This window comes from Lolium rigidum, chromosome 7, assembly GCF_022539505.1.
Source record: "Lolium rigidum isolate FL_2022 chromosome 7, APGP_CSIRO_Lrig_0.1, whole genome shotgun sequence".
NCBI classification, from domain to species: domain Eukaryota; kingdom Viridiplantae; phylum Streptophyta; class Magnoliopsida; order Poales; family Poaceae; genus Lolium; species Lolium rigidum.
The window spans coordinates 230,864,908-230,891,144 of record NC_061514.1 but is presented as its reverse complement, the minus strand read 5'-3'; the positions used below and the strand labels follow the sequence as shown (position 1 = coordinate 230,891,144).

At 47.4% G+C, this 26,237-nt stretch overlaps 2 protein-coding genes and 1 pseudogene across 2 annotated transcripts; all 3 read left to right on the top strand.

Moving 5' to 3' along the window:
- Positions 1–303: 303 nt before the first annotated feature.
- On the top strand, positions 304–5,510 carry LOC124679024 (mavicyanin-like). Its single transcript, XM_047214856.1, has 2 exons — positions 304–487; positions 4,922–5,510. The coding sequence occupies exons 1-2, from the start codon at positions 304–306 to the stop codon at positions 5,314–5,316; spliced, it is 579 nt and encodes a 192-aa protein (XP_047070812.1). The 3' UTR covers positions 5,317–5,510.
- Positions 5,511–16,686: 11,176 nt separating this feature from the next.
- Positions 16,687–23,002, top strand: LOC124677382 (annotated as a pseudogene).
- Positions 23,003–23,734: 732 nt separating this feature from the next.
- LOC124672531 (uclacyanin 1-like) lies at positions 23,735–25,575 on the top strand. Its single transcript, XM_047208748.1, has 2 exons — positions 23,735–23,756; positions 25,001–25,575. Exons 1-2 carry the CDS (start codon positions 23,735–23,737, stop codon positions 25,393–25,395), a joined length of 417 nt encoding a protein of 138 aa, XP_047064704.1. The 3' UTR covers positions 25,396–25,575.
- The last annotated feature ends 662 nt before the right edge of the window (positions 25,576–26,237 follow it).

Below are 26,237 nucleotides of genomic sequence, written 5' to 3'. Positions count from 1 at the left end.
AAAATTTAACGTGTACCCTCTAGATATACTATAACGTGCTATTATTTTAGCTATGTTAAACCTTGGTGAAAACCCTCACCAGTCAGTCTTCACCAAACGCTCGCCGCAAGGGCAGTTTCGGAGTTTCGGGAGGCTGTCCGTGGGCCTGTGTGGAGCTTTATTTAACCGGCAGCACTACTACTTTGCCACGCTCCGTCTACACTCCACTCACACTCTAGCGAGCTAGTAGAAACAGAGCTCGGAAGTAGCCGGAGCCTCTCCAGTCTCCACCTTCCATTTCTGTGTCTAGTCTTCCCGATCTACATGGGTGGGGCGAGGAGTGGTTCGGCCTTGGCCGTTGCAGCGGCGGTGGCGGTGGTGATGTGGGCGGGGACGGCGGCAGCGGCCGTGTACGAGGTGGGCGACAAGCTCGGGTGGACCATCATGAACAACCCCGACTACGCCAGCTGGGCCAAGTCCAAGAAGTTCAGCGTCGGCGACACCATTGGTACGCCTCCAGTCTCCCGCCTACTCCTACTACCTCTCACACGCACACAACACTCTCGCACTATGTTGCTCTTGCTGCGATTTTTTTCCTTCCAATTTCCGGCCGGGCATGGGTGAAGAACAAGAGTCCCCGTCGTAAACTAATTAACCATGCTTTTGTCGGCGAAACCTGAGGTGATTCCCGAGTCTGAAGCTCTGTATGCACGTACACGACTTGGCTGTATGTTGCTCAATTTCAGTACCTGCGCTTAAGCTTAAAGTTATCTTTTCGCCTACGGGGGAGTCGGGATGCTAGTATGTATGTGCGTCCCGGTGTGATCTTGCAGAGATTCGCGCGAGCAAGAACCGGAGCATTTCTCCCTGTACTCTGTGGCTCCCGATCGAGCAAGAGCTACAGCTTGGAGCGCAGAGTTTGTGCTCCCGAACTTAAGGAAAATCAGTATTTAAAATGTGAAGCATGATATTTTTAATGTTTCAAAAGAAGCGTGGATACATGCAGATCCTGTGCTGTATACATGTCTGCAGAGTTTTGCCAAATAATAATACGCTGCATATTTGGCTACACATAAAATCAAAAATATCACGAAGTATTTTGAAGGAAACCAGATATGAGTATATTTTTTGATGCAAATTTAGCCGTATTTTTTGCTAGCTTGCCAATTTGGAGTAGTAGATAAATCCTACCACCAGTTCCATGGCAGCACCACTAGTCGAGTAAGGAAGAGGCGGGCCCGAGCTCCCACTTCCGACTTCCGAGCTTACTTTAACAGAAATCACTGGCAGGACGACACTCGGCCACTCGCCTCAGAAGTAGCGATCGATCGGCAGACGATTCGGCAGCCGCTGGACTACGGGCTGGATGATTGTGCGGCATAGAATAGAAGGCTCTGGACGCGCGACGTCGTTATCCATCCCTGAATAATAACCATTTGCTTGCTTGGCTTTTGCTGTAACCTTTTGCCACGCAAGAGCAGAGCACCCAACCCACCGCCGTGCTAGCATGCAGCTGGCTTCACGGCCGTCGGCCGGCGGTGCTTATCCAGCGCGGCGTGATCCTTGCTGTGATTCGGTGCGGCGCGACCACCGCCCGCGCCGCGACGTGCGTGACTCCAGTCGAAGCCTCATTAACTGGCTCTCGCTGCTCGGTGGTGCTACACCGCACACACTGCAAAGTCGTGTCGTGTTTGGAGGCCGACATTATTGAGTTCTAGCAAGACCCGTAGCGTGTTGTTTGGTGGCTTGTCGCGGTGTTTTCTCCGCAACAAGCTAATAAACAACAAAATATTTTATAAATTGTTGTCGTAAATTTAGACATGTTTAGATATCTTATGAATAACTACATTTGAATTTGGTATAAATATTATGGAACAGAGGGAGTGGAAGTACTCATTTGGTGAAGAGTTCAAATTTGCCACATTTGTTGAAGGTTTTGTCCGGTTGCATCGTGTTCACCATCAATGTACCGTGAAAAAATAGTAGTAGTACTAACTCTGTTCATAAATACATGGCTTAAATTTATCTAAATTTAGCATATTTAGATAAATCTAAAACATGCTATGGACGGAGGGAGCACCATTTTGGCTGCCAAGCTAGGAGTATATAGATGATGGCTTAATTAGATGACATTGTAGCTTATATAGTCTAGGTATACTAGTTAAACGTCGTCTTGATGAGCCTGAAAACTTTGGTAACATGGGGGAAAGACGTTAACATGAGGGAAAAAAAACATGAGTTGATGGTAGTAGCAAAACTCCACACATGGTATTGCTAGCAAGGAGATCTAGCGGGCGGCAGTGGTGCACAGTTCATAACTGTAGTGCAGTTCAGCAGAGCTAGGTAGGAAGTACCCAGTTTGTGCAAAGACTGAGATATCATCCGCTAGGACGATGTGACGGCAGCCGGCAGTGGTCCGCATCATGTACGTACGTGTCAGGCCGCAGGGTCCCTGGCCTCGCTGGGACTTGGCTGGCCCTGGCCGTATCCGAAACGTGACCGGCGCCGGACTGCCGGTACGTCGCGGTCCAGTGCGCAACCGCATCCGCGCACACGCCGAGGGCGTTGGAGGAGAGACCCCAACCACCCACCCACCGCACAGCCTGACCGAGCCTGCCTTTCGGCCCAACCTGACTGACCCTGCAAGGTGTGTGGGGTCGTCATCGCGGCGGCTTTTCCGTCTGCCCCGGCCGCCGGCCGTCGTACGCCCGGACCGGAGGCTCCGCCAGCTTTCCTGTGCCTTGTCGGACGCCCCGTTCTCCGCCTTGTTCCGCTCTGTTCGGCACTTCGGCGTGTGCTTCTGTCTTCACGCTTTGTTGGCGGCCACCTGTTTAGTGAAACAAACTAGAATCCGTGAGGGATTGAGATCCGGTGCCTTGCTTAAGACAAGGCACAGATCAACAGTAGCATGCCTTGACCTTCGTTTCTTGCCGCTGGATCGAAAATCAATGGCTGGATGAGTATAGCCAGTGCATTCGCTACAGTACCATCTACAGTGTGCGTGATACAGGACACCTGCTACAGTATTGTCTGCAGTGCATGCGCTACAGTACGTTCCTGCAGGGTTAAGATCTTGTTCGTCCATTTTCGATCTAACGTCCAGAATAGCAAGGCACGGTACTGTTCATCCGTGCCTTGTCTCAAGCAAGGCACCGGATCTCAGTCAGTCCGTAACTTGAAGTAGCAACCCTAACACCATCAAGACAACACCAGAAGCTCAGCTTCTTCATGAGCGACGCATCCAAGAAGAAAATAGTACAAAAACGTTGTCGTCGCCCGATCATAGATCTTAGGTTTTCACCCTGAAAAAAGTCATCTCTCTTAAAACAATGCCTTCAAGAAGAACATTATCAGATACAACCAATTAAAGCCAGACCTTAAATTTTCACCCTGAAAGATAAGACTCTGAACTTCTCCTATGCAGTCACCATCACATACTAGTCGTTGTTACAAACCACGAATCGCCAAGCCAATTTCACCTCAGCACGAAGATCCGACCATCATAGTTATTCCATCGATATTGGCTTGATGACCTTCTCTGCTAGTACCATGGAAAGAAAACGAGCAACATATTTCTCTATAAACCGGGTGAAACTTAGATATGCTTGACTATGGACAATACTGAGTAAGATTCTGAAAAGTCTCATAGTATTGCGTTTCTTCTTATGATTATCATGTTTGGGGAAAATTTGTTCTAGTCTATAATATTGTATCCACTAGGAAAAGTATTTACACAGATCCAAAGATTGTTCACATCAATATATATGATGCTTTGATTGTTCCTTGCTCCACTCTCTATCACCCATTCACCAATTGGGAGCTTCCTCGGTGGACCAACATCTCCTTCCTCGAGTCCTAGCTAGCTAGGGACCATGCTGTTCCTCTCCCCATCTGCCTGAAAGGCCCCTTTTGCAACATACCAAATTATGTTGGGAACATGTTGCCAACTCACTTATGGATGCGCTCTCATTGTTGGTTGGTTGGTAGCGCTAGGTGGGCCGAAAAGAAGACGGCATATTTTTTTTTTTTTTTTTTTTTTGAGAAACACAGTACAAACGCAAGCGCTCACATACACGCGCAAACACTCATCCCTATGAACGCACACACGTATACCCTACCCCTATGAGCATCTCCGGAAGACCGAGCCGGCGGATTGGATCTTGAAATTGACGAAGTCACCACAGGCGCCTCGCTGTCGACGGGAACGTCGCCTCCCACTGAAAGAATATTCCGCCTTGATGAGACACACAGACGGCACATATGCTGTCTTTAGGAAGTAATTTTTTTTGACAGACTTTAGAAAGTAATCGGAGAACCACAAATGTATGTATATGGCTGTGGGCCGTCCACGGAGGAGATCCATGATTATCAATTTGCATGATAGGTTGCCACGCTATATTGTCTGCGATGTGGGTCGATTCCAGGTTGAGATATACCCATTGGCTGTAATGGTAGCATGCGGATCATAGCACTATTTGTGGATCGTAGTGACCACTCAACACTTACAAGTGGCCTTGGATTGAAATTATTTATGAACAGCTGCGCGTTAATTCCTGAACATGTGTTTGCTAAACCAAAATGACTATTATGATTACCATCACGTTGGGTGAGAAGAATGAAGACAAATTGTCAGTCACATTTGACAATTAGTCGATTGAGAGATTTTTAATGCCAACTTCTGAAGACGTAGACTGTTGTTGAGTGGGTCGGTAGGACACTTTCTGATATGAAATGCACCTGATGGCTTATGCTGTTCCCCAACAGCCCAAAAAAAAGTTATTCCATGAGAATGCTGACGCTCCAGGGCCCCTTTTTTTATCAGACTGATGGCCTGGAACAGTTAACAACGTGTCGATTTAATTCAATTTAATAAGTTGTGCAAATAATTGTTGTTTCCTCCATGATAGCGATGTTAGATTAACTTTCCTGAAAAATGGCGCAGTGTTCACGTACAACAAGCAGTTCCACAACGTCATCGCTGTGAGCAAGGCGGACTACAAGAACTGCGACGTGACGAAGCCGACGGCCACCTGGTCCACGGGCAAGGACTCCGTCGTCCTCAACACCACCGGTCACCACTACTTCCTCTGCGGCTTCCCGGGCCACTGCGCCATTGGGCAGAAGGTCGACGTCCCCGTGCTCTCCTCTGCTGCCCCTTCCACGGCACCCTCCATGGCGCCCACCCCGTCTGCCGCTGGCGGTGGCTCCGCCGGCCGAGCCGCCGCCGCAGCGCCGTCGCCGCACGGCAATGCGGCGTCGACTGTCGGTTGCTCCTTCGCCCTGACGATCGCCGCATCCGTGCTGTCCGTGGCCGCTGCCAGCCTGAACCTGCTCTAGTCCCGGACTTCTGCGTCGAGGATGTGTCGCGCTTTCTGAATTGTGAGCTTGTGTTTGTCGCGCCCTCTGAATATTGAGCTATTGGGTCATCTGGATCCTGTGTTTGTTAGGACTGTTCTGCCCTTTGTTTTCCATACTCTTATCTGTGGATCTTGGTTTGCTTTGGGTATTTATGCCGCTGGTCGTCGACTTAATGACACTCTTTAGTTCTACCGGTGCAGTATTATTTTTCACAATCAATACCACGTGTCTCCAGCGATAACAAAATAAAGAAACGGTATCAACGAGGGTTCTTCTACAATTTTAATTTGAGCCATCGTAATACCAAGGTTGCATGTATACACATAACATTAAAATAATAAATCCACATCCAAAAGAGTATCAATATTTGTATTTCAGGAAAAAAACATTTAAATAGCCTAGTTGACATAAAAAATATTTAAATAGCCTAGTCGACATCGCTGGGAGCCAACGAACATCAATGTGTAAGATGAAGCAGCCGAGAAAAATATTGCAAGAGCAATCCTCCTCGCTATAACCATGAGAAAAAAATCCAAAATTCCCACACCACCATGCGACCATACCGGTACAATATACTTTATTTAATCAATAGTTGTGATAAACATGGATGAGACCGACTCTTCCTTCTATGTATTTCTTCCAACAGCAGCACATCAATACGACCCCCCCCCCTCACCGTATGAAGACAACACCACAGCGTACGCCACCCACAACATCGCCGCCCGCCGCCGGTATCAACACCACCCGCCACTTGCAGCAACACCGAATGGAGTCGGCACCGTCGCCGCCCACCGCCGATAGCAACACCACACAACCGCTAGTACCAACATCGGATGCCATCGGCAGAATCACCGCCCACCGCCGGCATCAATGCCGCCCACTGCTTGTAAAAACACCACCCCACCACTTGTAGCAACATCGTATGCAGCCAATAGCATCGACAGATGTCCCTCGTAGCATCGCCAACATCCCCTGGCACCGCTATTTCGCTCGGAATTGCCCGCCGACCTCACCGCTCACGACCAGTTTGGCCAATTGCTTGGTACGAAATCCTGGACCATTTTTGCATGTTTGCTTGAACAAGGCATGCCATTGACCCATAATTGTTGTCCTGCAGATGGACTCAAGCAGTCGATCGAATTCTTTGTCAAGGACGTCCTTGATAGGTTATCGAAAGATGACGCATACGCCTCTTCGGGGCTCATGGTTGCCGCGGCCTCCCTCATCAGCGAGCACACTAAGATTCAGAGGCCGATGCACAAAGGCTCGACAAGTCCTCGCAGGGGCAACCTGAAGCAGGATCGAGAGGGTTGCCACTACCGACAGTATCAGGACTACTTCCACCCTACCAAGCCGCTCTTCACAGAGGCCCTATTCCGGTGGCCCTATCAGGTGTCAAGAGACAAGTTCTTGACTATTCTACGAGGCGTGAGAGACTACATCCCTTACTTCGGATGCAGGACCGATGCCACTAGTAAGCTAGGATTCACCTCTTATCAGAAGTGTTCTGCAACTATTCGTATGCTTGTAAATGGAGTTGTTGTTGATCTCCTTGACGAGTACTTGCGAATGAGAGAGACCACCTACCTTCACACGATATACTGATGGTGTTGGGACTCCAAGTGCAGAGTGTTGTGTCAGCAAAGTATTTTCCCCACAAGAATGACTCGAGGGTTTATATCGAACTCTCGGGGAACTGAGCAAAGAGTATTCCCTTCTCTCTTCTTCTTCTAGCAATCCTTCAAAGTAAAATAAAAGCCTTGTGTCGCCAACACCATCGTGTGGTTGTCAAGCACAAGGTTTCGTGTAAGTAAATAAAACACAAGTAAAAATAAAGCGAGTAAAACAAGATAAAATTTAGTAACTAAATAAAAACTGTAAAGGTTGATTGTTTTTGGTGTTTTGGATGCAAATAAGAAAAGTAAATATTTTTGGATTTTTGGATTAAAATAGTGCAGCAAATAGAAAATAAGGTAAAAGCAAAATATAAAGGTGTTTCTTATGATAAAAAGTGGACCGGGGTTCATGGGTTCACTTGACTATTCTCTCTTTTAAGTTGTAGTGGATAAATAGTAATTCATCAATGAGATATGAGGATGCAAAATAATAACATGTGTAAGATACGCATTCATATGTGCATCACGTCCTAACATATAGATGATGCAACACATATCTCTTATACTCCACAAGAAAGGAAAAACTCCATGCAATCTTGTATTAAGGATTAACAGAGCTTAGTCATAAGTACTTTGACACGATGTTTGAATATTAAATACACTACCTTGAACAAACAAGATCATCACTACTGTCACATGACGAACATAGCACATGCATTCACTGATGGCATGAAAGAACAACAAGGTCATTCGTGCATATTTTCGTGGAAGTGTTATTTTCGGATTTTATATCGTATCCCAACAAGAAGCATAGGAGGATGTTCATCATAGATATTTCTGTCGCACCCAAAGTGTCACAAGTCTTAGGTGAATTGACTGCAAGAATTAAAATGGAAAGTTGTGAGTGTGAATATTAAGAGTTTGGAGTATTGATAATGCAATAAAGTAAAGTGCATATAAGTAAACAACTAATAAGAAATAAACGAGTTTCTGCAGATGGAAAAGTAGGCGCGGGGTGACTTGGTTCATGGTGATAGTGAATGTGCCAGGTGGAATAAATGTGATAAGTGAATATAATTCTTCATATTTGTATCTGAGAAGGTGTTATCACCAGAATTTGACCGAGTCAGAGGTGGGCCGCGATCAAGATGGGTTTGAAGAATATATGTATAGAAGGAATACGTGAATCGGCCTTGTGTACCAAGTTTGGGCTAATTGCCCGTGTATCTGTACCATAGTAGGATACGTGTCGGTTAGGAGTTAGAGTTTTACCCGTGCACGGTTAGGTGCACGCTTGAGTTAGAAAGTCCCCCGGACTATAAATATGTATCTAGGGTTTATGAAATAAACAACAACCAACGTTCAACACAAACAAATCTCGGCGCATCGCCAACTCCTTCGTCTCGAGGGTTTCTCCGGTAAGCACCATGCTGCCTAGATCGCATCTTGCGATCTAGGCGGCACAAGCCTACCTACGTTGTTCATGCGTTGCTCGTGCTCGAAGCCTTTTTGATTGCGAGCAACGTAGTTATCTTAGATGTGTTAGGGTTAGCATTGTTCTTCGTATCATATGCTCGTCGTAGTGCAACCCTTATACATCTTGCCGCCCTTACACCTATCTTAGGTGTAGGGGCGACACCCGCTTGATCATTGTTTAGTAGATCCGATCCGTTACGGTTGCTCCTTGTTCTTCAAGGATTAGTTTAACATCCGCAATAGTTAGGCCTTACAAAGGGTTGGAGGATCCAGCGGCGTGTAGGGTGTAGTTTGCTAGCCCTAGACGGGATGTTCCGGGATCAACCTCGTGTTGGTTTTTAGGCCCTGTCTAGGATCGGCTTACGATCACCGTGCGCGAGCACGAGGCCCAATCGTGAGTAGGATGATCCGATTATGCGGTGAAAACCCTAAATCGTCGTAGATTGCATTAGCTTTATCTTGATCAAGCAGGACCACCATATATTCGTGCACCTCGTACGAATCATGGGTGGATCGGCTCTTTGAGCCGATTCACAGGACAACCCGAGAGCCGATCGAGGCTCGTATTTAACGTTTACGTGTATGCCATGCGGGAAACTAAGCGAGGCATCATCCAACACCTTCCCGACCAGGTATAGGTCGGGTGGCACGCCCTTGCGACGGCATCGGACGTGTGACCGGAAGGCTTTGCGGGCCGTCGCTCCGAGGGACCGGGTCAGCCGCAGCCCTAGTTGTTCCCGGCTCTACGGTGTTGCCGGTCGCTGCCCGCCGGTGGGTTTCGACCGCAACACATTACGGCACGCCCGGTGGGACAATCTTCGACATCCACCGCATCGCCGTCTACATCCGAGATGGCGGAAAGCACTCCGGTCAAGTACGAGGATCCGCTCGACGAGCTCAAGAAGAAGCATGACGAGATCAAGGCGGTCCTCGAAGCCGAACTCATCGGCTCTTTCCACGGAACCCGCTCCCATGGCGTCGGGTGGAAGGGGTTCTCACCGAAGGCGCACTCGATGGAGTGGACCTGTCCGCCCCGTCGAAGAACGCACCGGGTCGTTGCGTCGGGAGATCAACTACATGGTGGCTCATTCGCTGCACCGCCACTGCGAGAGCACTGGTGAACACTTTGGAGCGTGTCGCTCTGCGCGTGATCCGAGAAATCATGAGCCATCGGTATTCTCCGTCGGGACCAGCTCTGGGGACGTACAAAGGAGAGATGCCACTCCAGTCCCATCCACCGCTGCCGTTCGCATGGGCGGCACCGGAAGTGCCGAACTCATCGGCATACGTCGTCTACAAGGTTGGTGGTGATTCTAGTGACTACCAATTCCTACCTGAGGCGCCCAAGGAGATCCCGCACGGATACGCGTGCGCATACGTACCAGACGGCAGCACCTGGGCACTCTCGAACCAGGCTGCGACATCAGGGGCCTCTGGAACAGCAGGAGGGACGTCGGGAGCAGATCTTGAGAAGCAAACGTGGCTAGCTAAGTACGCCACTCCGACAAACCTCCAGAGCCCAGCTCCTGCAGTTGGCTCGGAACTGGAAAAGCAAGCATGGCTGGTTAAGTATGCCACCCCGGCGAATCTTCGGGGTTCGACACCTTCAGCCATCACCGCGGATCAGATTTGTACGATTCCGAAAGATCGGTTCGGCATGATGCCGAAAAGGAAGACGTTCGGCTATACCAAGCCGTACCCTAACGAGTACGAATTGATCCCGCTACCACCCAAATATCGGCTCCCGGACTTCACAAAGTTTAGTGGATCGAGATGGTTCCAGCTACATCGAGCATGTGAGCCGATATTTGGCACAGTCGGGCACGATCTCGGCGTCGGACGAGCTGCGTGTGAGGTTCTTCGCACGGTCCCTCACGGGATCGGCTTTCGGGTGGTACACATCGCTGCCACCGAACTCAATCCGGACTTGGAAGCGAGTTGGAAGAGCAGTTCCATGAGCAGTATCACTCGGAGGCTTCCGAGACCGGCATTGCCGATCTAGCACAAGTACGACGAGCGCGGGGAAACGAGTGTCGGAATACATCCGGCGCTTCGAGACCGTGAGGAACCGATGCTATTCGGTTCACGTAAGTGAAAAGAAGCGGTCGAGTTGGCGGTGGTGGGTCTCTCATCATCGATCAAGGACGTGGCCTCCCAAGCGAGACTACCCTTCATTGGCGCACATGGTGCGAAGCCGTCGGCATATGAACAGGCGCCACCCGGATGTTTACCGGGACAAATTCAAGCGTGCGGTGGTCCTGGTTGACGCGGACGAGGATGAAGGTGCTGCGGGAGATCGAGAGGTAGCGGTGGCTGAATGGACTCGAGCGGCGAGGCCCCGTGTCCTGCAAATGGGTGAAGCCACAAGGCCCTCCAAAAGGGTTCGACTTCGACGTGACCAAAACCGAGCAGATTTTCGATCTCTTACTCACGGAGAAGCATATAAAGGTACCCGAAGGCCACAAGATTCCTACGGTGCAGGAGCTGAACGGAAAGCCATACCGCAAGTGGCATAACACGTTCACCCACACCACTAACGACCTGCAGGGTGTGGCGTCGGCAGATCCAAATGGCGATAGAAAATGGACGGCTAATTTTCAACCAGTACGCCATGAAGGTCGACACACACCCCTTCCCCGCCGTTAACATGGTGGAGTATACTTACCATGGAGGGTGCCAGCAAGATCTCTCGTGCAATATCAACATGGTAGGGCTTGGGCACCACTGCGGTAAGGACGGAGATGAGGGCAGACTGCTCTCATAGCAAAGACACGGAGGAAGCCGCTCCACGCGATCGGCTCCGCCAAGACGGCAAGCGTTACGTCACAGAGGGAGAAGTGAAGAACATAAGATATCAACGACCTCTCTCTGATCACCTCCTCAACAAGTATGTGAGTCAGTATGACCAACGCCGGCGATACAACGACGATGATGAAAAAGATCGTCTGGCTAGGAACGACAGGAGACGTCGTCGGCATGATCACGACGAGGAGCGATACGAGCGCCACGCCAAGGAAAAGTCGAGGGAGCAAGACGACGAGGATAGGCACTGGGACTGCCCCTTCTTCGAGCAGCCGCCGGGATTCAGGAATGAGCCGATTGCCAACAATCGGCAAGCGCCGTAATGCAAACGGAAGAAGAAGGATACAGCTAACGTGTCCGTGTTCAAGCGTCTAGGGCCTCTCCCGCCTCGGAACAAGCATGCCGAGTCCGCTCGGGTGGAAGATCTCGAGGAACTAGAGGACGATGATGAAGAAGACAAGTATCATCGGCCAAGGTGGTGCCCTGATGGGCTCAGCCGTTCCCAAAAACGAAGGGTGCAGCGTCTACGTGGGTTGGAAGAAGCTGAAAGATTATACCTGCACACGTTGAGGAAGGCACGGCCTGATCTGGCCGCCAAGATTCAGCGAACCCTGGACGAAGAAGGTCGGCCACAAAGAAAAGAGTGGCGCCCCAGACAAAGAAAGCCGATGATGAAACATCGGCTGGCACAAACATGGTGTTGATCCTCCCAACGGAGTTTATCGCTCGAGGATTAAACGATGCACTCAAGGTGGACGACAGCCGAGCGCATCGGTGTGACGAGAGGATGAAGTTAGGCTGGTCGTATCCATCGGCCTAACCGTGTAGCTGGAGCAAATCAACGAGCAAACGTGGCGAGGCTGATCCTTGTGATCGGCCCCAAAAATTTATGGAGGGACATTACAAAACCTTCATCGAACAAGCAACGTGGAGGCCGATTCCAGCAATCGGCCAAAATTATCCTCACCATCCATTACGCCCGGGTTCAACATTTGATCCAACAGAGCCGATACCATCAAATCCCTTGAAAGAATCGGCTCGGGGGGCACCCAGGTGGATAAAACACGAGGAAAGCATCTTACAAATGCCCAGCAGCCTGAGATATCCTTTGATGATGGTATTGAAGTATGGGGGCCGATACATAAATCGGCCGTAAAAAATTCAAAAAAAATTTAGCACAGCCGATGCGCAGACGTCGACTTAAGGATACAAAGCCGATGCCGCCGCCATCGACTCTAGAACAATTACACGAACCCACGAGGCTCAGATTTGCGCCAAAGATGGTTTTCAGTTTAGCTTCATGAGTTTCTGTTTCCTTGGAGGGAATGTGCAATGAGAGCAGCCTCGGTTGCAGTAAGCCGACAACCCTTTGCGATAGTTCAGCGGTAACATCAATTTGACATGCAAGACACCGGCGTTCAACGGAAAAAAGCTGATCAATGGGGCAAGTTTGGCTGGCTCTTCCTGGTGGCTGTCTCGGATTACCAGATTACCTGAAGTCAAAGCCTTTCCTGTTAGATCTGTGCATCCTCGCTGATGTTCTCGCCTTGATTAAGGCTCGGGGGGCAGCTAATTTGGTGGATGCTCTATTTTTCGGGAGCCGATTGGAGTTGCATCGGCTGACCCTGTATCGCGGCCTTCTCCGAAAACGCTGAGCTTCTTGCAGAGGAAGACTGCTGAGGCTACGGAGGGGAGCTGGAAAGGGAGGCTGTCGTCTTTTACAGGGTTTGGACCGTCCTGTTGCTACAAGAAAGGGAGGAAGACTGGATTCTCAAAAATGGCCGATGAACAGTCATCGGCTATAGATTTGCGGAGTATCAAATCACAGTCTAAATTTGAGAAGTGCTTGACTGACGGTCTAATCGATATCTGAGCCCGGCTTCATGGGCGTCTAAAAAGAGGAGGGGTCTGATACGTTGCTATCGACCTTGGTGAGACGAGCTGGAGGATTGAAATTGAACTAATTGAAAGATAAATCGGGAGAACAATTTTCATTAGTTCAAAGGAGCAGCTTTACAAGAAAGAGCCGATGGCTCTCAAAAGAGGGATCTGGTGCCTAGTGCACTGCTACTACTAGTCCTACTCTACTAGTCGTCATCGTCCTCATCATCGCCGTCGTCGATGTCGTCGGCGCTGCTCCCGGGAAGCTCCTCGTCGGCTGCTGCCCCAGCCTTTGGTCGGAGCTTCGTCTTCCTCGTCATCATCATCATCCTCGCTGTCCGCCCAAGAGCGGAAGCGTTTCGTCGGCGGGTACCCAGCGGAAGAGGAGGAATCATCTTCCTCCTCCTCCTCCTCTCCTTCTTCGTCATCATCTTCGTCCTCGCTGTCCGCCCACATGCGGGAGCGCTTCTTCGGAGGGAGCTTGGTGGAGGGGGAGGCCTTGGTCTTCTCTACTTCTCCTTCTTTCTCCTCCTTACCGGAGGAGATGGGGTTCGCCCCGGAGTGGAGGTCGTCCTCATTCTTGTTCTTTGGCGACGGTTGGAGGGGGAGGCCTGAGGGGGAAGAGGAAGAGGAAGACATTGCTACAGGGAAGAGGGTTTGTTGGTGCCGATAGCTAGAACAGAGGAAGAGGATGAAGAGGGCTAATCAGTCGGCACGGTTAAATAAAGGAGGAGCCTAGTGGAAATTTAATGCTATTGCAGTTTCCGAGGGAGTGATGCTGAGGCTGTCAAAATTTTGCAGAGTAGCCAAGGAGGCGCGGCGAAATGATGGAAGATTCTGCGGCAGCTCTGCTCTGCCACGACATGACCCGACGAAAGAAAAGCGTAATGATTTTGGAAATGTCATTTCCAAAACCAGGGGGCATGTGTTATCACCAGAATTTGACCGAGTCAGAGGTGGGCCGCGATCAAGATGGGTTTGAAGAATATATGTATAGAAGGAATACGTGAATCGGCCTTGTGTACCAAGTTTGGGCTAATTGCCCGTGTATCTGTACCATAGTAGGATACGTGTCGGTTAGGAGTTAGAGTTTTACCCGTGCACGGTTAGGTGCACGCTTGAGTTAGAAAGTCCCCTGGACTATAAATATGTATCTAGGGTTTATGAAATAAACAACAACCAACGTTCAACACAAACAAATCTCGGCGCATCGCCAACTCCTTCGTCTCGAGGGTTTCTCCGGTAAGCACCATGCTGCCTAGATCGCATCTTGCGATCTAGGCAGCACAAGCATACCTACGTTGTTCATGCGTTGCTCGTGCTGAAGCCTTTTTGATGGCGAGCAACGTAGTTATCTTAGATGTGTTAGGGTTAGCATTGTTCTTCGTATCATATGCTGTCGTAGTGCAACCCTTATACATCTTGCCGCCCTTACACCTATCTTAGGTGTAGGGGCGGCACCCCGCTTGATCATTGTTTAGTAGATCCGATCCGTTACGGTTGCTCCTTGTTCTTCAAGGATTAGTTTAACATCCGCAATAGTTAGGCCTTACAAAGGGTTGGAGGATCCAGCGGCGTGTAGGGTGTAGTTTGCTAGCCCTAGACAGGATGTTCCGGGGATCAACCTCGTGTTGGTTTTTAGGCCCTGTCTAGGATCGGCTTACGATCACCGTGCGCGAGCGCGAGGCCCAATCGTGAGTAGGATGAACCGATTATGCGGTGAAAACCCTAAATCGTCGTAGATTGCATTAGCTTTATCTTGATCAAGCAGGACCACCATATATTCGTGCACCTCGTACGAATCATGGGTGGATCGGCTCTTTGAGCCGATTCACGGGACAACCTCGAGAGCCGATCGAGGCTCGTATTTAACGTTTACGTGTATGCCATGCGAGGAAACTAAGCGAGGCATCATCCAACACCTTCCCGACCAGTGTATAGGTCGGGTGGCACGCCCTTGCGACAGCATCGGACGTGTGACCAGAAGGCTTTGCGGGCCGTCGCTCTGAGGGACTGGGGCCAGCCGCAGCCCTAATTGTTCCCGGCTCTACGGTGTTGCCAGTCGCTGCCCGCCGGTGGGTTTCTGACCGCAACAGAAGGCAAGCAACCCGTAAGAGAGAAAGACGTCTCTTGGTAGATTTCATCTTCCTCCAATAATCCTTCTACGTGTTACCAAAGCCATGGTCGGCGCATCTATTAAGGTGGTTAAACCGGGTAAAGCTTTAAACTCGGTGGTTCCTCGTGATTCCTCGAGTATTGCTAGATCCTCTTTGATATCGGTCGTGTCACTCGGGGGTCGACGATTCACTAGCACACAAGTTCATGTTTATGAGTTCTTAAGATAATGCTATTTGGGCCTTTAAATTAAATAATAGCATTAGGTGCACATAATTATTCATACTCATATATGAAATAATCTCACACATAAGTTCACAAATGGACGAAAGAAAATTGTCACATCATATCTCACCAATCCCCTACATCTCCCACGCCAATGGGATATACTCACACATGAGAGGAGAATAACATAACAACATCATAGCAAAGTAAATGGAGTTCATTTTGATATTACCGTAGCAAGCCACAATAGTTGAAGATCAAATCAAATACAAACCAGTATTAAATAGAGGTTTCAATCCCTAATCTTACAAGTATGAATCTCTCTCTCTCTCTCTCAGAGTACAAGTGGGACATAATGAATGGGGTGATGATCTTGATGAGATTCATCGTTGATGGAGTCGAGGTTGGTCTTCTTCTTCTTCTTCTTCAGATCTGATCTCCTCTATTTTGGTACAAATGGTGGTTGCTGTGTTCCGTTTCTCTTCCTCTTGCCTTCACAGAAAAGGTTCGGTTTGATAAGGCGAAGGCGGTGCCGGTCCGTACGGGCGGACGGTACGGGCAAGCCCCGCCCATACTGATGCCCGTTAAAGCCCCTACGTCACCAAGATCTATTTGGATTCAAAAGGAAATGTCTTTATTTCCTTGCAATTAGCCCATAAATGTCCTTGGATCCTCCGGATATGATGGTTTCCTAGAATGCATAGTTGAAAATAAGGTTTCGCTTGGATCGCGATATTATCGTTAGTTGAAACACAAAATTCAATGAAAAACCAATGAAACCAATAGATAGGTGCTGGAAAATCCATAGGAAAATGCATCGAAATTTGGCGCTATCAACATCCCCAAGCTTAGCTGTCCCATGGAACTCTCACAGGCGTTTGGATTTTCGGCCGTCCGATCGAGCTGACGTGGCGCGATCTCGGCCGGCCGTTCCGTCCAGGGCGCGAGGCCCTCGCGCGAACCCACATTTTATGGGTCGTGTAAAGCCCGCCCGGCCAGACCTCTCGCGTGCTGAGACAAAACTGGAGACCCAAACCAAACCCTACCCATTCGCTCCGCATCCTCCAATCCCCTCGCGTGATGTCCTCCCCAATCCCCTCGTCTCTCTCTCCTCTCTCCCACCCTGCTCCGCCGCCATCCACCCTCCTCCACCACCGTTCGGCTCTCCGTGCGCGTCTCTCCTGGTCACGGTGCGAGACATCGATTAGGCAGTAGCCCATTCTCGAGTCGGCCACCACCGCCGCTCCCAACCGCCGCCGCCGGCCGACGAGGAGAGGCCAGGATGTTCTTCCACATCGTCCTGGAGCGGAACATGCAGCTGCACCCGCGCCACTTCGGCCCGCACCTCCGCGACAAGCTGGTCGCCAAGCTCATGAAGGACGTCGAGGGCACCTACAGGTAGGGTTTCCGTCAACCACCTCCTCCGCCCGCCCGCCCCCTCCTCCAGCTCGCCGAGCCCTAGAGCCAGGGGCGCTGAATCCGGTTGGCCGTACCTGCAGCGGGCGGCACGGGTTCGTGGTGGCGATCACGGGGGTGGAGGAGGTCGGGAAGGGGCTCATCCCGGGAGGGCACGGGCTTCGTCACCTTCCCCGTCAAGTACCGGTGCGTCGTCTTCCGGCCCTTCAAGGGCGAGATCCTCGAGGCTGTCGTCACCATGGTCAACAAGGTGGGCTTTTACTCGACCGCCGTATTGTGGCCTTCTTATCCGCAGGCGTGATGTGCTCTGCGGTGCCCGGTTTACTGAACTTCGATTGCTTGGTTCTCGCGGATGGGGTTCTTCGCAGAGCTGGGCCTGTTCAGATCTTCGTGTCAAATCATGTGAGTGGCTTCGTGCTTTTAATTGGAGCTGCTTTGTCAAATTGGTGGAGCAAATCGATAAACTTCAGAATTCTCTATGTGGTCAATTATTCAGTACAAGCTCTTACAAGTTCTTGTTTACCTTTCACATTCTGGCTCACTGCGTGTGTTTTCTGCTTTTGTATGCAGCTGATTCCTGATGATATGGAGTTCCAATCTGGTGATGTGCCAAACTACACAACTTCTGATGGATCGGTATGCTAATTTTTGTACAAGTGGTTCCTATTGTTCTTCTCGTCTTCGGTAACTACTGGCTTAGTGTCACTTGCATTACTACGGACTTCACCAGTACATTCATGCTTAAAACAAGTAAAATATTTATTTAGATTAATGATTATCCCTTTCAGCCTTTATATTTTGTAAGCATATCAAATTTACTCTGGCTTTTGCTTTCTAAAGATGGTAATGTTTGTTTACAGTTGCATACGAGGTTGTTTGGCTTGTTGAAGAATGAAAGCAACGTGATATTACATGTTGAATGACTAACTACTTATTTTGTTGGTTTGGTGAGAAAATAAAGAAAAGAAACAAACTCCACAAGAAAAATAGGGGATAAGAAGGTCCACGAGTCTGTGTATTTTCTTTTGTGTGAGAGAGCGAAGTTAGCACCATACCACTGCCGCGCCACCACCATCACGAACTCCCTTTTATATTATGATAGTACACCTGTGCAATACTGGCAGGTCATTTCACTTGTTATTTTACTCTTATTGGAGCTTCTTTAAAATGATATATTTTTTGAGAGTCTTTAAAATGATATTGCCACCGCCCACCGGCAGGCGTGCGCCACGGCGTCCACGTCGGCAGGAAGCCCATGCCGCCGCCGGAGGAAGCCAAGGCCGCCACTCGCAACATCCCTCGCGCCATCACGGGGAGAGGAAGAGTAGGCCGCTCGCCCCGCAACCTCACATCGTCCCCAGCCGCCGGTAGCAGCAGCAAGTGGTCATCGCTCGCGGCTCTTGGGGTGGAAAAGGTGGAGGTCGTTGGGAGATGGGGTGTCCGCGGGATCCCCTCTGCTCCATGGCGTTAGTGACAAAATCCCCAAGCCCTAGGTAATTTTCTTCTTGTTCAGGCCATGAATCATCTCCTACTACCGGTGCAGCTTAATGGATTTATTTCTTCCCCTGCACATCTTCTATTTGAATGGAGCCAGGAATGTACCAATATGAATTTGTAGTACTGCCGTATAAGATAATGACAAAAGCCTATTACCTGCGACATATGTGAGGAAGGGTTTGGCCAATAAGGGTATACTGAGATGTACAAGCATATTTTCATCATGTCAGGTCACTGGCTTGGATTGTTATTATTGCTTTTGCATGTGTGAAATTTCATATTTGTTTGTGTAGGTTTTCTTTTATCTCTGCAGACAAGGTTTTTGACAAAAAACCTGTAGGGGGGAGATTAATCTATGTATTATCTTTGCATTATTGTTTATTCAGTAAGTTCTTTTTTTCTGAAGTTTATCCTCAATCACCGATAGTAACTCGAGTTGTTGGTCTAGCTCCTTGCAATAGGTCAATATTATGGATCATGCTTGTGCGATGCACCTATTTGGATTGGACAAGAACTGAAATAACTATGTCTATATTAGGATCCTGCCACTAGACGTTCTTGTGCACTTTCCTCATGACACGGTTGGTGGAGGGCTTACTGGAGAAACAAGCTGTTCATGGCACCGTTGCTGATGTCCCCGCCTGTTAGCCCGGGAGTGTAGCATCTACAGGTTACATACTCTCCATTCTTTCTCACATGTCAGGAATCCGAATTGGTTATTTGACTGTTTTTTGTGCTTGGTAATTGTTCCATCGAGAAGTTTTTAATTGTTTGATCCAAGTAAATTTTCCGTTTATATTTGCAAGCTTCATTATTCTTTGAAATTTGTTGCAGGTATCATGTAAATGCGTGTCCCATGCTGTTAATTGGATTATTGCAATTATTTGAGTGGCTCAAACTTCCTGGATAGTGATATTGAAGGGATTTCTACTGTATGAAGTTTAGGCGATGAAGGTCATTTTTCTGTACTCTCTTGCTTTAGTGCATTTCACATATCTTCTCACAATACATAGCTCAACTAGCTTATTACCGTTGCAAATCATCCCTGCTAATCATCCCTTCTTGCAGATGATAAAAAGATTATTGACTATACAAAGCGAGTATTTAGCCGCCGAGGTGTCATTTTCTTGTTGTGGGGGAAAGTGTGTTACAACCATTTTTTCGTCTCTTATTGGATAAGGTGATAACTAAAAAGTTATTTTGTGAGATTTTGGTCCGATATTCTTCGCGTTCTAAAAAACATTTTGTATCTATGTAGCTATGTATTTATGTGGGATAATGATCATGGACAGCCGAGAACCGCACCGCACGAGAGAAGGCAGGGAGGAGCAAAACTATCGTGCTCCACCACCTCCAAGCCCACTTTGTTGGTGAGTCTGTGATCTCTCTCTCTCTCTCTCTCTCTCTCTCTCTCTCTCTCTCTCTCTCTCTCTCTCTATGGAGCAGCAAGCCTCAGCAGAGGTTGGCGCTTTGGAGCCTGAGGACTAGGCGTCCATGGCAAGGTGTACATGCTACCACCTCTTTCTTTATCTCCCTAATTTAATTTTTTTATAGTTCTATGCTTTAAATCCAATGAGAAATCTAATGATTTTTCTGTGGCTATTGTACAGATCTGTTGTAATAGTATCCGATTTCTCGGTTTTAAAATTGCTTGTTGTGAAGATTCAGTTAGGTGTAATTTTCCATCACTTGTATTTGCAAATTGACTACTGCAAGCTTTGTTGCTATATTTTTTGAATATTTTATCACCTTCTCTTCATGCTCTTTGCAATACCCATTATTCATCTTACCAATGCCCATTTTTTCATACAACTCCTAGGCACGGGAGAAGAAGGTGGCACGTTCATCCTCGAGGTCGAGCCGGCCCCGATGCGCGGATCCTTGTGACGCCTGGACCGATGGTAAACATGGCTGCGGTTGTTTTCATTGCCTTGTCTTCCCCTGCCTTCCTAACATCGTATGTATTTCTTTGTTTTAGGCATATGCATAAAATTGGTGAGTGATGTAGATGATTTGGAGCTGATGTTATAATGGCATTCATATCATGGCAAGATGGTAAGGCTTCTATCTTTTGTATTGAGGTATCTTTTCATGATTGCTTGGTGGCCTCAACAAGTCATTAATTACATTTTGGACGTGTTACAAACTGCCATGACACGAAACCAAAGATGTATTTTACACAAATCAAATAAAGTGTATTGGGAATAACCAGGGTTATGCAATATACTTCTCGAGAGGGCTGGTCCATTTAACAATTGAGATACTAAAAATTTATTATAACTCTTTCGGTGACCTGGTTCTAACTTACAATTCCTAAATTTTGAACATTTCAGATCAGGAAAAGTAAATCCTAAGTTTCCATATCTTTTTCATCTTGAGATTTTCCTCAGACACTCAGACTCCACTGTCCCCTTTTTGGGTTTGGTTCTTCCTGTTTCCTGTTTAATGGTCAATCTTTCCTTCTATTGCTTGCTTTATATTGTGTTTCCATTTACTTTACACTGATTTATTTTCGGTCTCTTCTTTATGTAGTCACCTGCGTGCTTTTCTTCTTGTTCTTTGCAGGTCACCGTCATGTTGGAGCTTGCCGCCTCCGGTTGCTGGCTGTGTTTTTGGTGAGATCTGTTCAGTTTCTAGGTATGACATCATCTTCATGTCTCCCTCGTTGTTTCATGAAGTAAGCAGTACCGAGCTGCCTTTTCTATTTGACAAAGAAATCCCGAAATACTATTCTTTTGGATATATGTTGCTAGATTTTTTCCTATGGAAGGAGCGGACTATGTTGATGCAGCATAGGTTCCATTCCCTGGGTCCATCGTGCATAACATAGCTATTATGCGGATGTTAATATTATTTAACTGAATATTGGAACCACATCCATTAAAATTTATCATCAACAGTTGCTAGCAGCAGAACTTTAGTTTTAGGTGCTCAGATATTAGGTTGGCTAGAGAAGAAAATGGATCGACTATGAAAAAGAAATTGGCAAGGCATAATTAAGATTTTCTGAAACACTTCATTTAGAATTGGTAGGCTTTGTAGTGATTGCGCCACTGTCATTTTGTTCTACCTCTACAAAAGCCCCACAAAGTATAACCTCCGGATCTACAAAAGCCTAGGTTATTTTACATGCTCATACACATGTACTCTTCTGTCATTATATTACTTGGTAATTAGTATGAGGGTGCAAGCCATTGATCTTTTGCTGTGTAATAGAGGTAGGGAAAAGACTCTTCTACTTCTGTTATAAAGGCTGGCTATAAAATGTCAAGTTATTAGATGCTTTGCCTTTTTCTGGTTCAAAACAAGTGACGCAACTCAGGTTTTCAGCCATTGATATTTTCAGGTGTAATAAAAGTGAGATCTTGCTTATTTAGTATGCATGTTTTTATGCTTTGACCCGATGTTCTTATAGGTTGTCTTAATAACATGTTATATATGTACCGGGAATCCCCTTTTATTCCTCGTTGTAAAGGTTAGAGTTGATTAGCAATGTCAACATTGTTAGATGGCTAGGCGTTTTCCGGTTCAAAGTTCACGTGAGCTAGCTGATGCTTACGAGCATCTCATTATTAACCCAGTGTATCTAAGCTTTTGTGTTGTTAGTTGCACACAACTTGTTAGAACAAAAAATAGTTTTCTATGGGTAGGCACATAACCTGCCAGGTTCAAATTGTTTTCGGTAGGTATGAGAATTTTTGTTTATTGGTTTTGTTCAATGTTTGCTTTCCCTTCGCTCTTCCGCATGCCTTGCTGTTACTCTATTGTTTTCCATTTCTCTTCTCTTATTCTATGATATGGTTTAATTTGTTCTGTTCATGGATTTTTTATTGCTATGGCTCTAGATGTTTTTAGGATATAGAATATGCTTCATGCTCTTTTTTACAGGTTGTCTGTTGCGGGTCATTGCTGCTCCTATTTCTCTGCCAGGTAGTTCTCTATCTTTGCTTATACAACCACATATTTACCTTTCTTTGATGTGTTGTTTTTTCATTCAAGCATTTCCACACCTTGTCTCTATTAAGACTTTCCCCTGGCATGGTCTGCCATTGTTCTTGTCGTCTCGCTTACTCGGTCAACTAGTCCTGTGTCTCTTTCTGCTGCTTCCAGTAGTCTAGGTGCTTCTAATGAACCAGCCCAGAGGCAAACTATTGTGTTGTGTGGTAATGCCCTAAGATTTGCACTGTTGATTAAATATAAATCTGTATTTGTCCGTCTATTATTTGTTGTCACAAGTTTTCCTTTCATAAGCAATGATCGTGATGCGAGTGCTTAGTTCCTTTTCCAGTATCTTGCAGCCTCACTCTTCTTTGCATATTGGTGTCTGTTTTGATCAGATGGTTCCTGTTGTACTCTAATAGCCGTTGGAATTTTGGAAGGCCCATGGACTGTCCGTTCGGCATTTTTTCAAAACTAAAGTCCCTGTAGCGAAAACACATACTGTTTTAGGGCCAATGTTACCTATTTATCATCGCACGTGCAGTTCTTACTTTGCTTTTGCTTTGGCATCTTTAGCCTGCTCTGCTGAGGAACATATTGTTTTGCCGAAGCTTTTCAAGTGGTTTGTGAAGCTCCTATGGTTACTTACATGCACATCATGAACAAATACATGTGTGATGGTCAGTACTCATTTGAAATAAACAATGGTAGTTGTGTTTCCATGGTCTGGTAATAATGTAGACTGAAGCTGCTCAGTTTTTTCAGTACTCCGATATTTTTATTGCCCAAAACCAAACTACTCACTCTGATCCATAGTTGTCAGTGATTTAGTATAACTTTATTCTAAAAATCTAAATGAGCGACAACTAATATCAATCGAAGGGAGTATAAGACTCAGTACGTAGTTATGTACTATGTAGCTTAGATCCAGGAAAAGTGCAATACTATGTATTTGTTCTGTAATCTTTTAAATGATGTGTTTCGACATCTATTGATAGAGGTGACTTTGCGCTTGCAAAATTACCGAAATCTAATGACCTCGCATCTTCCTGGGTAATCAAATAATTTGTTGTATTTCTTGTGCATGTCACATTGTGTTCTTTGTACTATATTGCCCTGTCCCAGGTGGTAGGAACACATTGTTTTGATTGGTGTGACTTCATGATAATGCATTTTACTTCCACCGTTTGATTTTTTCCCGCATGTTGCATCGTAATGCAATTTCATTCATATGTGATTATCAATTCACTGCTTTCATTCCCATAGTTTTATACCGTTGTTTCCTCTGTTTGCTCTTTTGTATATTTCTCATGTTGATTTTTTCTTACGCAACTAATCTGATCCAAGAACTATGTATTATTTAATTTCCTACCTCTTTATATATGCTTGCTGATGTCTCTTCTTTGGAAATTAGTGCCTCTGAATCCACGATGGGAGTTGAGTCAAAACCAGGTGAAGCTTCTGTGAAGAGAACAAGAAAAGATGATGGCTCCATGGTTTTGTACAGGATGCCAAAAATGTTAGGGATTCATCCGTCCAGACTGCAGTGAACCCTGTTCCAGGAGTTACCTGTTGTGAACCTGAATGGGTCCTCTTTATATACATAGCTATTGTTTTTTTCGAGGTGGTACATAGCTGTTGTTATCTCCGAAGCATCTATAAGTACATCTTTCAGTATATTTTCCTATTTTTGATTCATGTGTGTATTGCATTTCTCTTATGTACCATCTGCTGCTCCGCACATGACATCGAATTTGTTACTGACATATTTAATATCGAATTTGTCCCTAAAAACATCAAGGTCTACTGAATTTTGACTGTGTATATTTGTTCCTCAATGTGTTATCACTCCCACTGTCTAATATGTTAGTGCATAAGATTTAGAAGGAAGGCCTCACAATGATATTTTCAGAAAATAAATATTTTGTTGTCTTATTGATTTGTTTGATTAAATACGGATGCCTATAATATTCATTTTTAAAAACCTACAATAGTTGGACATTTATTCATCGTTGTTATACAAATTTTAAAATTTGTATGAATTTAACGGGATCGTGCGCCAAGGCGCACCCCTAATCTAGTGTATATGGCTGTGGCCCGTCCACGGAGGAGATCCATGATTATCAATTTGCATGATAGGTTTCCACGCTATATTGTCTGCGATGTGGGTGGATTCCAGGTTGAGATATACCCATTGGCTGCAATGGTAGCATGCTGATCATAGCACTATTTGTGGATCGTAGTGACCACTCAACACTTACAAGTGGCGTTGGACTGAAATTATTTATGAACAGCTGCGCGTTAACTCCTGAACATGTGTTTGCTAAACCAAAATGACTATTATGATTTCCATCACGTTGGGTGAGAAGAATTAAGACAAATTGTCAATCACATTTGACAATTAGTCGATTGAGAGATTTTTAATGCCAACTTCTGAAGACGTAGACTGTTGTTGAGTGGGTCGGTAGGATACTTTCTGATATGAAATGCACCTGATGGCTTATGCTGTTCCACAACAGCCAAAAAAAAAAGTTATACCATGAGAATGCTGACGCTCCAGGGCCTTTTTTTATCAGACTGGTGGCCTGGAACAGTTAACAACGTGTCGATTTTATTCAATTTAATAAGTTGTGCAAATAATTGTTGTTTCCTCCATGATAGCAATGTCAGATTAACTTTCCTGAAAAATGGCGCAGTGTTCACGTACAACAAGCAGTTCCACAACGTCATCGCTGTGAGCAAGGCTGACTACAAGAACTGCGACGTGACGAAGCCGACGGCCACCTGGTCCACGGGCAAGGACTCCGTCGTCCTCAACACCACCGGTCACCACTACTTCCTCTGCGGCTTCCCGGGCCACTGCGCCATCGGGCAGAAGGTCGACGTCCCCGTGCTCTCCTCTGCTGCCCCTTCCACGGCACCCTCCATGGCGCCCACTCCGTCCGCCGCTGGCGGTGGCTCCGCTGGCCGAGCTGCCGCAGCAGCGCCATCGCCACACGGCAATGCGGCGTCGACTGTCGGTTGCTCCTTCGCCCTGACGATCGCCGCATCCGTGCTGTCCGTGGCCGCTGCCAGCCTGAACCTGCTCTAGTCCCGGACTTCTGCGTCGAGGATGTGTCGCGCCTTCTGAATTGTGAGCTTGTGTTTGTCGCGCCCTCTGAATATTGAGCTATTGGGTCATCTGGATCCTGTGTTTGTTAGGACTGTTCTGCCCTTTGTTTTCCATACTCTTATCTGTGGATCTTGGTTTGCTTTGGGTATTTATGCCGCTGGTCGTCAACTTAATGACACTCTTTAGAGCATCTCCAGCCGCGTCCCCCAAACCGTCCCCCAAACCGCGCCGGATTGAGCGTTTGGGGGACGTGTTTCGTTCGTGCCGCGTTTGGGGGACGTCGCTCCCCAGTCGCGTCCCCCAAACAAAATTTCGCAAATTTTAAACTTAACTAAATTCGATTAGATTCGTCCAAACTTACATAGATTCGAACGAAATTTGACTAACTTTAAACTAAACCTAATCTAGAACCACTTGCGGCGGCCGGAGGCGTCGTAGTACCGCCGGGAAGTTGTACATGTCGTCGGTGACGACCTCCTGCTTGACGCGCTCGTTGACGGGCTCGTCGACGGGCTCGTCCTTCACCAAGCCGCTTGGTCCTGCCTCGCCGTCGTCGGTGAGGTCCACCAGCGGCTTGCCGGAGTCGCGGATGGACATGGCGATCGCCGCGTCCAGGTCGCCCCTCCAGGCGTCCTTGTCGTCCATGGACGCCAAGAACGCCGCCCGCAGCCCCGGGCAGTCCTCGGGGTCGTCGCTGCTGGCGATGAGCCGCTGCCGCCGCTCGTACTCCGCCAGCAGCGCCGCCTGCGACGCTTCCTCCGGCTCCTCCTTCACCTCCGGCTTCGGGATGAGGAGGGCGCCGCCGCGCCTCCCTTGCCGCC

Coding starts and splice junctions, on each gene's coding strand:
- LOC124672531 (XM_047208748.1), top strand. CDS start 23,735: ATGGGAGTTGAGTCAAAACCAG. Junction 23,757..25,000: donor GGGAGTTGAGTCAAAACCAG/GTGAAGCTTCTG, acceptor AAAATGGCGCAG/TGTTCACGTACAACAAGCAG.
- LOC124679024 (XM_047214856.1), top strand. CDS start 304: ATGGGTGGGGCGAGGAGTGGTTCGGCCTTGGCCGTTGCAGCGGCGGTG. Junction 488..4,921: donor CAGCGTCGGCGACACCATTG/GTACGCCTCCAG, acceptor AAAATGGCGCAG/TGTTCACGTACAACAAGCAG.